General features: G+C 39.1%; 4 protein-coding genes and 1 long non-coding RNA gene across 6 annotated transcripts; 1 reads left to right on the top strand and 4 right to left on the bottom strand.

Annotated features, from left to right (window-relative positions):
* Positions 1–312: 312 nt before the first annotated feature.
* LOC106453070 (nuclear matrix constituent protein 1a) lies at positions 313–3,385 on the bottom strand. 2 transcript variants are annotated; one of them, XM_013895298.3, is made up of 5 exons: positions 3,293–3,385; positions 1,367–3,053; positions 1,109–1,287; positions 782–1,037; positions 313–674 (listed from the first exon to the last, which is right to left on the bottom strand). In XM_013895298.3, exons 2-5 carry the CDS (start codon positions 3,030–3,032, stop codon positions 595–597), a joined length of 2,181 nt encoding a protein of 726 aa, XP_013750752.2. In that variant the 5' UTR covers positions 3,033–3,053; positions 3,293–3,385; the 3' UTR covers positions 313–594. The 2 variants fall into 2 exon arrangements, with proteins under 2 accessions (XP_013750752.2, XP_048636128.1); XM_048780171.1 differs by having other exon boundaries at positions 1,367–3,069; positions 3,293–3,368.
* Positions 3,386–3,574: 189 nt separating this feature from the next.
* LOC106453071 (trafficking protein particle complex subunit 6B-like) lies at positions 3,575–5,392 on the bottom strand. The gene is made up of 4 exons (XM_013895301.3): positions 5,137–5,392; positions 4,263–4,380; positions 3,962–4,184; positions 3,575–3,803 (listed from the first exon to the last, which is right to left on the bottom strand). The coding sequence occupies exons 1-4, from the start codon at positions 5,286–5,288 to the stop codon at positions 3,775–3,777; spliced, it is 522 nt and encodes a 173-aa protein (XP_013750755.2). The 5' UTR covers positions 5,289–5,392; the 3' UTR covers positions 3,575–3,774.
* Positions 5,393–5,512: 120 nt separating this feature from the next.
* LOC106345650 (coiled-coil domain-containing protein SCD2-like) lies at positions 5,513–10,253 on the bottom strand. The gene is made up of 21 exons (XM_022720408.2): positions 9,822–10,253; positions 9,529–9,684; positions 9,298–9,456; positions 9,056–9,205; positions 8,831–8,980; positions 8,261–8,577; positions 8,086–8,167; positions 7,942–7,983; positions 7,748–7,810; positions 7,619–7,668; positions 7,512–7,539; positions 7,372–7,446; positions 7,183–7,293; positions 7,040–7,100; positions 6,851–6,964; positions 6,631–6,752; positions 6,473–6,542; positions 6,341–6,382; positions 6,185–6,225; positions 5,956–6,082; positions 5,513–5,850 (listed from the first exon to the last, which is right to left on the bottom strand). Exons 1-21 carry the CDS (start codon positions 10,107–10,109, stop codon positions 5,732–5,734), a joined length of 2,367 nt encoding a protein of 788 aa, XP_022576129.2. The 5' UTR covers positions 10,110–10,253; the 3' UTR covers positions 5,513–5,731.
* A 267-nt stretch (positions 10,254–10,520) lies between these two features.
* LOC106454346 lies at positions 10,521–11,329 on the top strand. The gene is made up of 2 exons (XR_002664663.2): positions 10,521–10,867; positions 10,992–11,329. It is a non-coding gene; the product is annotated as an uncharacterized LOC106454346 (long non-coding RNA).
* On the bottom strand, positions 11,261–12,355 carry LOC106453069 (acyl carrier protein, chloroplastic-like). The gene is made up of 4 exons (XM_013895297.3): positions 12,207–12,355; positions 11,807–11,914; positions 11,608–11,730; positions 11,261–11,507 (listed from the first exon to the last, which is right to left on the bottom strand). The coding sequence occupies exons 1-4, from the start codon at positions 12,252–12,254 to the stop codon at positions 11,382–11,384; spliced, it is 405 nt and encodes a 134-aa protein (XP_013750751.1). The 5' UTR covers positions 12,255–12,355; the 3' UTR covers positions 11,261–11,381.
* Between the last annotated feature and the right edge of the window lie 112 nt (positions 12,356–12,467).

Below are 12,467 nucleotides of genomic sequence, written 5' to 3'. Positions count from 1 at the left end.
GTTATCAACTGTGTTAAAAATTGTCATTAACTAATGAAAAATTGTTTATTATCCAAATATGTACCCCCTAAACCATTTTCACACATTCATACAATTTTTATCCAGTAGTGAAACTGAATTTAAATTTGTCGGCCATTATTAAGTAAAGAAAATAATATTTTTTTCTTTTATACTATAAATATTGCCCACGAATTTTAGAACATTTAAATATTCAGCTATACAATAAGCTAGTAAGCTACCTTGACAGTGAGAATTTTGAAGTGTTTTTTCTTTTCTTACTAATGGTTAGTCCTAAAAGCTCACGTTTACCATAAAAAAAAAAGAAGACGATTGATATGATAGATACCAATCAAAGGTTCAAGCCATAGATAACAACTGAGACACAATCTAACCAGAGCCAAAAGACCTACCAATACAAAAGAGTCACACTCTCTGTTTAGTTTCTACTAGTTAGCCTTATTACAGACCATAACATTAGGACTTACAAGTTGCAAATAACATATTTTTTAACCTCAGACACAAGTCATACAACTACCGGTTATTTTAACACTTAATTAGCAAAATCCCTCCTCCTGATAAGTCTTAACCTTTTCTTCAGTTCCCTCTCCTCTGATACGTGTGACTGGAGAATGCTCGGAGTTTGATGGACTTAACATCAGCTGGCAAAGTTGTACCTGAAACTCCAATAACAAACACCATTACATAACCTAAAAACAGAACCAGAAAGTTTCGTCTTTTTATCAAAATAAAGGACAAAGAGATATAAGATAAGAACGCTTACCAAGATTCTCCTGCTTTACACCAGTATGTTTTACCAGCACAGTTTTTGTCTGTCCCAACTGTTTCTTCTTCTTCAACCCAGCTTGTGGGTTTGATGAGGAGGCTACATGTATGACAGAGCAATGAGCTACAGGGGCTGACCTCTCTCCTTCAACCATGAGCTTGGCGATGAGGTCCCCTGGGAGATCTATTTTAAGCTTGTAATCCGCCACAAGTTCAAGTATAGCTCTCAGTCTTCCACCATCTCTCCCTTTCGCCTAAAAGGAAGAAACAAACATAGATTAAATTATTTTGACTAATCAATTACAAGATCAGGTGAGTGAACAACCTGTGAGGATTCAGTGGATCTATTTTCCAGGGCTGAACGTCTGAAAGTGATGATCTCTTTCTTCAAGAGCTCTGAACGTGAGAAGGATACGTCTTTATCCTCTTTATCAAGATTAAACAAACAGATAAGCCTAACTGCAGGAATATACAAGCCTTTCTTGATGAGCTCTTCAACAAACTCTGCAAAAGATTTAAAAAAAAAAAGAGTTAACCATACTTCATTACTTTAACTCTTTTATCTCACGGCTAGAAAACTAACCTCGGATCTTCGGGTTGAGACTCAGATATACAAAGAGTCTTGGAGCCTGTCCGTACTGAGCAATAGACGAAGCAAGCAAAGCAGTTTCTTCTTCATTGATCAGTGCCTTTAATCCATATGCAATGATGAACAAAAGAAAGGCCAAGGCCTCGAGAGTTGACTTTGGAGCTTCGATGGTTATCCTCTCTTTCCATAGAGTTGCCACTTCTGTGGCTTGGAGCTGCAGCAGCTGAGACTCGTCCGGTCCTTGAATTTTGACTAGCTCCTCAAAAATAAGAACCAAGGTCTCCAAGAACGTGTCTTGAAAAGTTGATCCTTCTCTAATTCCATCTTGCACTTGTTCCAGAACAAATCCTGCTGGATTTGGTGTAGCTCTAAGGACGCTGGAGACTTCGTGGCGCGTAAGAGAAGCTGAGATTCCATCAGGCATGAGAGTATCTATCAGTTCAGTTTCTTCTTCTACATTCTGCTGACTGCTGATAGGTTGCTTCTCACGATTAACAAGCACAGTGCTCATTTGTCTTAAGCGTCTCTTGAGCTTGAGCTCTCTTTCAATCTCCCCCAGCGCTTTGGATTTCAAGTTAAGCTGTTCACCAGAGAGCTTTATCAGATTGTTTAATTCTTGTAACCTCTTTTCTTTCACCTCAAGGTCACAGACCAAGCGCTTGCTTGATTCTCGAAAACTTTCAAACTCCATCTGTTTAGAAACTTGCTCAACTGACTGCATCTCGAGCTGTCTCCGTTGAGACTCAAGTTGGTGATTCACAGACGCAAGCTGCTGGCTGGATTCTTCAATCTTGGAAAGAGTCAGCTCCAAATCTTTCTTCTTTATACCTGTCACCACTTCCATCTCTCTCTTGAGCTGAAGGAGTTTCTTTTCCTCTGACTCTAGCTGATGCTTAAGCAGCTCCAGCTCCTTTTCTTTATCTTTAATCTCTTTAGCTCTTTCTTCCATCTCACAAGAGCTTCTGATAGAATCAAGCTGCTTTTGCATGACAACAAGCTCACTCGTTTGTTGCTCAATCAGTTTTTTAATCTCCCTTGACTCTTTGGACTTGGAGTCAATCTCATTGTTCAATGACACAACCATCTTCTTTTTCACCTCAAGCTCAGAATCAGAAACCTCAATAGACTCTCTCACACCCCGCAAGTCCTTCTCTTTAGAAGCCAACTCCAACGACTTCATCTTAAACCGCTTCTCACATTCCTTAACCTTCTCAAGAGTCACCGCCAACTCATTCTTCTTCTTACTCGTCTCGCTGCAAAGCCTCCCAATCTCAGCCGAATGCTGCGTCCACTGGCTCCTCTTCACCTCGATCTCTCTCTGAAGCCTTGACGACGTGTCAAGCTTCGCCGTCAGCTCGTTTCTCTTTAACCTCAGCTCTTCCCCACACTCGTCCACCAGCTTCTTCATATCACCAGCTTCAGCCTTCTCCTTCTCGAAAGTTTCAACCTTTTGTTTAAGCTCTGAGCTCAGAGTTTGAAGCTCCTTCTCCTTTAGCTCTAGCGCTTTGGATCTACTCTTGAGGTTGGCTTCAACCATCTTGTTATGCTTATGTATACCTCTCAGTTGAGTAATGGAGAACAGCATCTCAGAGGCACCGCCTCTAAGTGATTTGTCGAGCTTCTCCATAATTAGTTCTTCATGACTTGCTGCTTTATCCATTGATGAAAACCCCTTAAAAATCTGCAAAAAAAAAAAACTCCAAAAATGCACACATTGTTTCAATCTCAACCACAAATGTCGAATTTGAAAAGTGGTTCTTGATTTTTTGAGATGGCTATAAGTGAAAGATAACTAAAAGCAAGTCATAGGAAGACAAATCGAAAACCCTAATTTGGATCAAAATGGGGGAAAGAAAAAAACAATGCAGAGAGAAAGGGTGAGGCAAGGAGAGAGGTTGAATAGAGAATTAAAGTGTTCACCTTTGTGCTTCGACTTGCAGAGTTTCTTCTAGGAGGAGGAGGAGGAGGAAGAAGACAAGAGGATAATAAATGGAGGGAGATTTGCTCAGTCAAAGAGGAAAAAAAGAACGTTAAGGCTATAGAGTCAGGGACGGTCGTCTCTCCGGTTTATTCTAAAACCGGATAGTTTAGATTTATGTTCGGTTTGATTCCGATCAATTTTTGTAAAACATTCCACTGAACCATACCTGGTCCGCCTCGATAAATACGATATGTAAAGTTGTGGTGGGTTACATAACAGGCTTTTTGAGGGAGAGATAGGCCCATTAAGGCATTCATATAATGTTTTACAGCAAGTTTTGGAGAATTCAAAAGTTTGTGTGTTTTGACAGAAGTCGCAGCTTAAGAAGTCTGCGTAAGGGCACAAAGAATCTAATCTTTCTTGAAAACCATAAAGCCGAGCTGGAGTCTGAAAGTGAGGAGGACTCAAGCTAATGCCAGTATCAAGCCTTGACCCGGATCACGAAAGAGCCTGTGAGGACATAAGAAAGATAGTCACAATGAGCCACTTAACGTGACCAAAACTCAATTTGTTTCAGATAGTTTTGGTACTAAACTAAGAATCAGTTTTAACAACTTTCTATATTTCTCCAAAAAGAAAAAGGATAAAGGAAGGGTGTGTGAACTCACAAGTGGGAAGGCTGGATATGTCAGCAGAGACAGCACAAGGTATCCCCAAGTTGGAGAGGACACCTCTTATGATTCCACATGGGAAATACAGGTACATGCTCACCGCTTGTGCCGCTTTGCTTTCCCCCGGAGTAGACGGATCTTCGGTTTCCTTCTCAGACGAAGGGTCGATTGAGACGCGAGATAGCCATCTGAACTTGTTGTCTTGCAATACAAAAGTACCCTGAAGAAAACATTTGTCAAAAAACACAAACACGAGAAGAGCTTCTCCTTCTTTTGTTTTGCAGAGGGAAATCATTACCCGGTGATTAGTCTTGAGATTATCAATCTGCTTCTTGAAGACCTCAGACCAGAAGTCTTTACAGATAAACTTGATTGCCTCTAGATGGTCGCTGAACCTTGGTCTTTCCATAGTGTACCTAGTCACAAGAAAAATGCACTATCTACTATTTCACAACACTGAGACAGTAAATGAGCCTTTCCTAAGGTAAAACATTGCAAAGGTAGAATGATTGAGCCACTAAAACTAAACTGAGTTTCCTTAGGGCAGGTGATCTAAGATTCAAATTCATAGCGATTCTCAGAGGCCAGCTATTGATTAAGCCACTAAAACATTGATTAAGCCACTAAAACAGTGAGAAACTAATCTTGGTTTCCTCAGGGCAGGTGATCTAAAATTCAAATTCATAGCGATTCTCAGAGAAGCCACTAAAACAGTGAGAAACTAAACTGAGTTTCCTCAGGGCAGGTGATCTATGATTCAAATTCATAGCGATTCTCAGAGGCTAACCATTGATGATAAACGAAAACCATAGACACAAGAACAAGTTTAAATTCTAAATTAATTGATTTTCTGATAACTCATAGGTCACAGAACTCCACAAAGCGCAAGATCTTCGTTTCAGTACCAAAATTGATCTCAAATCCCTAAAATTATCACATTCCCTAAACCCCCAAATACTCCCCAAATGAAATGAACAATTCGAATTAGCGCGATTGATCTTCCCATCAACCACCTTTCTCACGCATTCATGGCCAATTACAAACGAGAAATGATAAATCCACAATCAGCGAATCATCTCAACAATACAAACTCCTCAGATCTAGAATCAATACTTAATCTCAGTAGTAAGGATGAATTATATCGAGATCAGACGATGATCAAAGTAACAAACCTCTCGGAGAGCTGGTGGCCGACCTGATAACCGATGGCCTCGATCCTCCGAGCGGCGAGTTCCGGCTTGTTAGCGTAGAATCGGCCGCTGTACATCGCCACCATCTCCATTAGCATGGTGTCTACACAGCTCTCCGCCACTTCTCTCACCATTTTTCTCTCTTTCTCTCTCTCGACGAGCACACGATGTTCGAAGCTCTCTCCGATCTATTAACTTGTGAGAATATTACATTTACGTCCTTAATACTTTCTATTATTTCGAATCTGTCATTTAAGTTTCGAAAGAGCCATAGATAACCTTTAATCACTCTCTCTCCCTCGGTTTACATATAAACCGTATTTTGGTTCACTTTTTCTTCTCATATCCGGTTTTTGCTTAACACAATAACATTACTTTTGTCTCTCATTAGCACAATATAGTTTAGCTTAACTTTAAAAGACAGTTTGAGATTATATCAAATACACAATTGATATTTTTATATGTAAACTGCTTAAAATTCACAAATTCAATAATAATCTCCTAAGACCAAATGAGAGTTAAAATGAGAAATATGATGTTGTTGTTATAGCTGTGGTGTGTGTAAAAAAGAAAAGATTCAGAAAGAGAGTTCAACATGAGAAGAAGGATTAGATTCATGATCAAGTCCTTTTCTTGACTTTTGCCAAAGCTGTGACTCTATGTTCAGCTTCCTCAGCTCCATTAGTCCTCTTTCAACTGCATTTCACATTCATATGAGAAATAGAAATTATTATTTTTTCTTCTCTTTGGTTGCATTAGAATCTCATTGACATTGAGAGTTGGTGAGTAAGAGTACTGTACCATCAACAGCGTCCTGTGAAGTTGCAGATCGAGTCCCTTGGTTTATCCAGTACTGGAGACGCTCATCCGCCAGATCAGCTTCAATGTCATGGTTCTTTGCTCTCCTCCAAAAATATGAAAGCCATGCCTGTGTGTGTATTTAAGTAAAGCCACAATAAGATTAATGTCATATGACAACTCCCACGTGTTACATTAACACAGAAAATTGATGTGTTTGTCTTTTACGTACCTGCTTAAAACTCACATCTTCAACTTCATCGTCACTTAACTCTGCAAAGGGACATTTAAGAGCCAAATCATAAGTTAAAAAAAAAAATCATATTACACGAGTGCTTAGCATGATAGTGTACAAGAACAGATGATCTTGAAAAAATTACGAACTTACCAAAGGCTTCAAACTGTCCATCCATTGGCAGTTTCACTTCATCTATGAATTGTTTGGAAAATAAAATATGGATTAGAAAAATGTGAAACATCATATTCAACTTAAGCTTAGATGTTTGTTTGGTTATATCACCTGAAACAAAAATCTTGGATGATGAGTTCCGTCTATTTTGAGCCATGACATATGCTACTGCCTCCTGAACCTTTATACATAGCAAAAGAAACAAAGATGAGAGCTTAAATCTAAAGACAAGAAGAGAGTTGTTATGTTCAGTGTTTTTTTTTTCATACCTTTAGTGCAGCCAGTTCTCTCAAACCTTTCTCAACCCATACCATGCTTTCTACATTTCCTTCACCAGAAGTTTCATGCAGATTTTGAAATGATTTTTCTCTTTCTCTAAGAGTGCTGTTAGCTGCTTGGTGTTAAAGACCAGATGGTAAGTAACAAGCAAGATCAGAACTATGTATTAAAAAAAACAGCGGTTAAGTTTGTGCAGGTTAAAAATATTACAACGTGAAACTATCTCCCTAGCTCTTTGTCCTGCGGAAAGAACAATCTCTAGAGGAAGGGGTGCAAATGATGACCAGTACTCGTGTTTGGCTCGTGCAATGTCTGCTTGAATCCCTGCCATAACAACAGTAGAAGAATCACTATGAATAATCTGTTTATAGATTACATGTGCAAGAGTAAGGTAACTACCATGTCTAACGCATAAGCCCCAATAACGTGAAAGCCAGCACCTCTTCAGAACAACCTCTTCCTAATATAAAAGATATAAATAAGAAGCTATCGACTTAACAAGCATCTTATGGATACGTTTTAAATCTATAAAAATAGCATACCATCTCCTCCTGAGTCAATATCAATCTCTTGGTCAAGGTCTTAAGAGAGTTAAGCTCTGATTCAACTTCGTGAAGCTGCTCTAAAGAAGATGCTGCTTCCTCCCTAGCAATCTAAAATCCAGTTTCAAGATAATAAAAAAGGTAGTATCATTTAAGTTACCAGTATGAACAACAAAAGAAGTTAAGTACCTCAGCTTCTGTATGAAGAGCTGAAACATCTTCTCTCTTTCCTCCACGAGTTTGTGATGCAACTTTCAAAGCAGCCTGGAAAGAGATAAGATCTCTCGGTTATGTCAATATCTAAACTAGAACTATAAATAGCAACTGACCTCTCTCTGTTGCAGAGCTGCCTCCTTTCTGAAACAAGAAACACCATTACATAATTAGAAAATTTTGTCATAACGTCATCAAGAAGTTAGATAGAAGTGAAGCTTGCCTGCTTAAAAGACGTGCGTCCATAGTAACACCTTCTCCAAGGATCTCAACCTAACGAAAAATCATCTTAAGGCTTGAGGAGAAAACAAACAGTGTGTAAGAAAGGGACTTCTATGAAACACCTGGTTACCTGCTTCTCAAGTTGCTTAGCTCTTGCATCTGCTTCTTCACATTTATCTTCTGCAAGTCGAAGCTGGGGACGCACAAATTAGGATGGGATGCAAAAAAATTATCTAACTTCACATAGAATCTACCAGATTGATATAATAAAATAAGAGTAACTAATGCATACTAACACCAACTGTGAAAATTTACTGGCATCACCTTGTCTAACAAACTTTCATTTTCTTCTTGTAACATATCAACCTGCAATAAAATAAAATAGACTAGTGAATAAAATTGTATAAACTCTAGTTAAACCATTCATAAGGTAAATTAGCTTCATGAAATTTCTGAAGAAAGTCAAACCTCATCTTGTAAAGCTGAAGTAGACCGTTGACTGCCTAACTCTCTTAAGTTTCCTGAGCTTCCCAGATCAATGGAAAACCTACTATTGAACAGACAACACTGAACTAAGACCAGACTGAATTTTTATAATAATGACTCAGTGAGAATGAACTAGGACAAGCTATCATTTAGTTACCTTTTGTCTTTTCTAAGATTGGTTGGCGTGTCAGATTGAAAAGCAGGAGTGACTGGTTTGAGTGATATAGGCACCGAAGATGGCATTAAAGGCACTGTCCTTATGGGACGACCACTGAAAGATGAACGCGCCGAGGGAGGTTGGTCCATAGCATTGAGGGACTGAGATGATTTGGTAGAGAAGGCAGAACGTGCTGATGGAGACTGGTGGTCCACTTGGTTTGTTGTTGTCTGAGGTAATGTTGAATCCTCACCGAATGAAGATCGGTTACCTGAACTTGGAACTCCGGTCTGAGGTTGTTCCTTTGTACGAATTGACTATTGCAAAAAATTAAACCAAGTCTCAGATAACGTAATAGCAATAAAGCACTAACCAAGTAACCATAAACAAAGTTAACTACACACACTACTTTTCTGGTTAATGGCAGTGTTACATAGATAATGATGTATTAAAATCTTAAACTGGTTCTTGATTCATAATATCATTTTAGTACAAAACAAAGTCATTCATGATTTTTTTTATTAGTATTATAACCATGTTTAAATTAGTTGCTATGAACTAGATTTTTACCAAAGGAGTGCGAGGTTTCATTGACCGTCCACCAGCAAGTCCTATACTAGGCATGACACTAGTATAAGCCTCATCATAATCAGCATCACTGTCTCCACTTGATGGTGGCTGAGCTATTACTTGTGGATGCCTCAGTGGTGGGGTTTTTTTCTGTAGAAAGTACACAGAAAATAACATGTCAAGTTTCACCAGCAAAAACTAGAAATAACACATTCAAAAACATACCAGAGGAGAGCGTGACCGTGCAGCCCTTCCACCAGCAAGTCCAACACTTGGAACGCCACTTGTGTACACATATGGAGCCTCATCATCTTCGTTTTCCTCATCAGTAGGCTGAACTGCCATCACTGGACGTCCTTGTGGTTGGACTTTATTCTGCGCTTACCAACTAAACGTTAAGCTCAAGTTGATATTTAAAAAATAAAAAATAAGACAGGACATGAACATTTCAAGTATTCAGACAATACCATAGAAGCCTGTGGTCTCATTGTCCTCCCACTTCCAAGCCCAATACTTGGTCTACCAATGGTATAATCAACTGAAACAACATCATCATCATCGTCATCATCATCCTTCTTCTTATCTTCATTTACTGGTTGTGTACGTCTCGGTGGTGCAATTTTAGTCTGCGCCGAAATGAATTAAGCATATGAACATAATACACATTTGGTTAGATAATGATCTTGCAGTAAGCTCACCACCACAGGAGACTTAGGTCTTATTGCTCTGCCACCAGAAAGGCCAATACTAGGTCTGCCACTTGATACATCCACACTGAAATCATCATCTTCATTGTCGTCATCAGCTAACTGTGGAGTTCCCATTTGCGGGCGCCTTGCAACAGGTTTCTTGATCTGTCATTCAAGAAAATAAAATTATCACTTCATATACAATCTTTTTTTTTTCTTTTTTTGTTAATATATACCAGGAAGTTAAATAATTTTAGTCACATACAATCCTTACAGAAATAAAAACTGAGTTATTTTATTACCATTGGAGACCGAGAAGGATGAGATCTTCCGGCAGCGAGACCAATGCTCCCGACAGCGTTGTAGTCAAAGGAAAGGTCATCATCACTGTCTTCATCGTCCCCTGTTTGGTTCGACATCACAGCCGCGAGTCTCTGAGCTGCTGCTTTCGTCTGTGCTTTCTTGGCGTTAGATGCTGGTCCAGCGTTGGATCCTGTCCGTGCGTGACGATTCATCAGAGGAGACGTCATCATCGGCGAAGATGGATCCGTGGTCTGGTTCCTTGCATGAACAGGCCTCATGTTTCTCATCTTCGATAAAACAATTTTTTTTGTCACAGCATCTACGATAGATTCAAACTTAATTTTTCCAAAAAAAAATTTTGATCGAGAAACAGAAGAGGAAAGCTTCTATTTATAGCAGCGAAAATTACGCGCGAACGATCCGGTCGTTACGCCGGAGATTGAGAGTGATTTTCAACGGTCGGATTGGAGAAGAGTTTCTTTTATACTTTATATACGCCCCCGATATTATAAACTATTTACCGATAGGACCTTTTATTTATACTATCTTCCCACTATTCTATTATATTATCTATACAACCCTGTAACGAAGTAGTTTGGAATCTATTGACTTTGTTGACAACATTTGGAGTGTTGTTTCTGGAAGTAAGTTTGGTTGGTGGCCTTTCTCTTCCAAGGAAACTACGCGAATGGCTGTGAAGCGTTGACACGGACTTTCCTCATCTCTGGGCTTGTTATAGGTCTTGATTTGCTTCTCAAGGTAACCATTGTGTTCATTAACTGTGATATGTTACTTTTCAGATCATGTTGATGAGATATATGCCAAACGTGTACTGTCTGGTTAGCTCTTGCGGCAAACGGCGCTCACTTTGGCTTATGGTAAAACACTTATCCTATATAAATATCATCTAGTCAGACTTCTCTTGTTTCTTTATGTAAGGAAATAACATTTGAAAAATGCTGGGAGGCTGTATGGGATCACAAGTGTTTGTTACCACTCCTATCTTCCTCTTCTCTATGTTACTTTCCTAGCAGACTTCTTCCATGTAAATCCTTCTTAACCGCTCTAGCACCATCAGTATCACTATCACTAACACCACATCACCAAAACACTCGCCTAGGCATGTGATTATTGCAATGTTCATGATTTAGTACTGGTTTTTGGTGCAGGAGGAAGATGTGAACTTGGAGAATGTCTACTATTCAGAGATGAAAGATGCTGGATTCTTTGACGCTGATTGGGAATAATCATAACCTGTATATACAATGTGAATAGGATTGTCTATAAATTGTCATCTTAGGGACTACTCTTTGACTTTATGTATGTGTTAATACAAGATTCCCTAATCTCGCATTTGGCATTTCGATTTAAGAAAGAACAAGAACAAGCTTTCATGTGTAAACCAAAAGTTTTCAGTCGACAAATAGAGAGAGATCCATGGCAAACAGATACTACTTTAAACCAACAGAGTCGCTTGACACATTAAAAAAAAAGAAAATGACAGAAAGATTATGAAAACAACAAACCCAACAAAGCCTTGGCTGCTCTTAATACTAAAATTACTTCTTGGCTTGCACGAGCTCTTCAATGAGTTCAGCAGCTTCCTCCACGGTTGCAATCTTCTGCGCTTTCTCTTCAGCCATTTCGATATCAAACTCTTCCTCCAAACCCATCACAATCTCAACCTGCAAAAAAAAAAAAACACTCAGTTAATAATCAGTATTTAAAAAAAAAAAACTCTACAAGTTCTCTTTATTCACATAAGAGAATGATTGATGGAGTTACAGTGTCGAGAGAATCTGCTCCAAGATCAGCAAACTTGGTCTCCGCAACGACCTTTTGGTCGTCTTTGAGTGATAGCTGCTTCTTAACTATCTTAGACACTTTCTCTACCGTCTCTGGTTTGGCCTAATAAAACCAAATAGACAAAACTTAAGCAAGCTCGAAAAAAAAATGCTGACAGTGGTGTTAGAAAAGAACATACCGCGCAGGAGACTGAGAGGCGAGTGGGGATTGAACGGCGGAGATTGAAGGAGAGATTAGTCCTTGAAACCAAACCTGGCTTCTGGAAACTAATCCTCGTTGTTGCTGCCTGTTTGTTCCATCAATACAACAAACATTACTCACTAACAATCACAGCTCGCAAGTTGTGATTCAAAATGAATACAGATCGAAATCTACACAAGCCTTGAATGTCACACAAGATTGCAAATCCAATTGAAATGATCACTAAAGATTCGTAAAGCTAACATTTTTTTCTAATTCTCAACATAATCAAACATGCGTCGAGAGTTAACAAACAGCAAGCAACAGATCAGAGGCAAATGATCTAAAAGAAAGTATGATCAGAGCGATCTGGAAACACAAGAGGGAGATGAGATTACCAGAGAAGTGGCTTGCATGGAGACAGAGGAGCAGAAAGTGGTCGACATTGTCGATATTCCCGAGAGAGATCTGCTCGAGAGAGAGAGAGATGGCGGAGTGTACAAAGAGCGTGATGTCCCGAGGTAGCTGGCTACATTTATAAGCTTGGTGCACTCTAAACGACGACGTTTATACAATAACATGGGCCTTTTAAGGCCTGTTAAGTATTAAATTATGCAAGTATTCGGCCCATCAATACTAATGTACGTGTGAATGTATCG

Source organism: Brassica napus, chromosome A5, assembly GCF_020379485.1.
Source record: "Brassica napus cultivar Da-Ae chromosome A5, Da-Ae, whole genome shotgun sequence".
NCBI classification, from domain to species: domain Eukaryota; kingdom Viridiplantae; phylum Streptophyta; class Magnoliopsida; order Brassicales; family Brassicaceae; genus Brassica; species Brassica napus.
The sequence above is the reverse complement of the archived record's forward strand: the minus strand, read 5'-3'. Positions and strand labels throughout refer to the sequence as shown.

Bases quoted from the DNA above. Each gene is read 5' to 3' on its own strand.
- LOC106453071 (XM_013895301.3), bottom strand. From the start codon at position 5,288: ATGGTGAGAGAAGTGGCGGAGAGCTGTGTAGACACCATGCTAATGGAG. The intron at 4,381-5,136 runs GTTTGTTACTTT...TCTTGTGACTAG, and splicing joins GGCCACCAGCTCTCCGAGAG to GTACACTATGGAAAGACCAA. The intron at 3,804-3,961 runs GTGAGTTCACAC...ATGTCCTCACAG, and splicing joins CATATCCAGCCTTCCCACTT to GCTCTTTCGTGATCCGGGTC.
- LOC106453070 (XM_013895298.3), bottom strand. From the start codon at position 3,032: ATGGATAAAGCAGCAAGTCATGAAGAACTAATTATGGAGAAGCTCGAC. The intron at 1,288-1,366 runs GTTAGTTTTCTA...AATCTTTTGCAG, and splicing joins TCTCAACCCGAAGATCCGAG to AGTTTGTTGAAGAGCTCATC. The intron at 675-781 runs GTAAGCGTTCTT...TTGGAGTTTCAG, and splicing joins TGTAAAGCAGGAGAATCTTG to GTACAACTTTGCCAGCTGAT.
- LOC106453069 (XM_013895297.3), bottom strand. From the start codon at position 12,254: ATGTCGACCACTTTCTGCTCCTCTGTCTCCATGCAAGCCACTTCTCTG. The intron at 11,915-12,206 runs GTAATCTCATCT...TGGAACAAACAG, and splicing joins CCATGCAAGCCACTTCTCTG to GCAGCAACAACGAGGATTAG. The intron at 11,508-11,607 runs GTAACTCCATCA...TTTTTTTTGCAG, and splicing joins GAGCAGATTCTCTCGACACT to GTTGAGATTGTGATGGGTTT.
- LOC106345650 (XM_022720408.2), bottom strand. From the start codon at position 10,109: ATGAGAAACATGAGGCCTGTTCATGCAAGGAACCAGACCACGGATCCA. The intron at 8,981-9,055 runs GTATGTTTTTGA...TACTTTCTACAG, and splicing joins CACGGTCACGCTCTCCTCTG to AAAAAAACCCCACCACTGAG. The intron at 7,984-8,085 runs GTTTGACTTTCT...ATTTTATTGCAG, and splicing joins CTTCAGCTTTACAAGATGAG to GTTGATATGTTACAAGAAGA.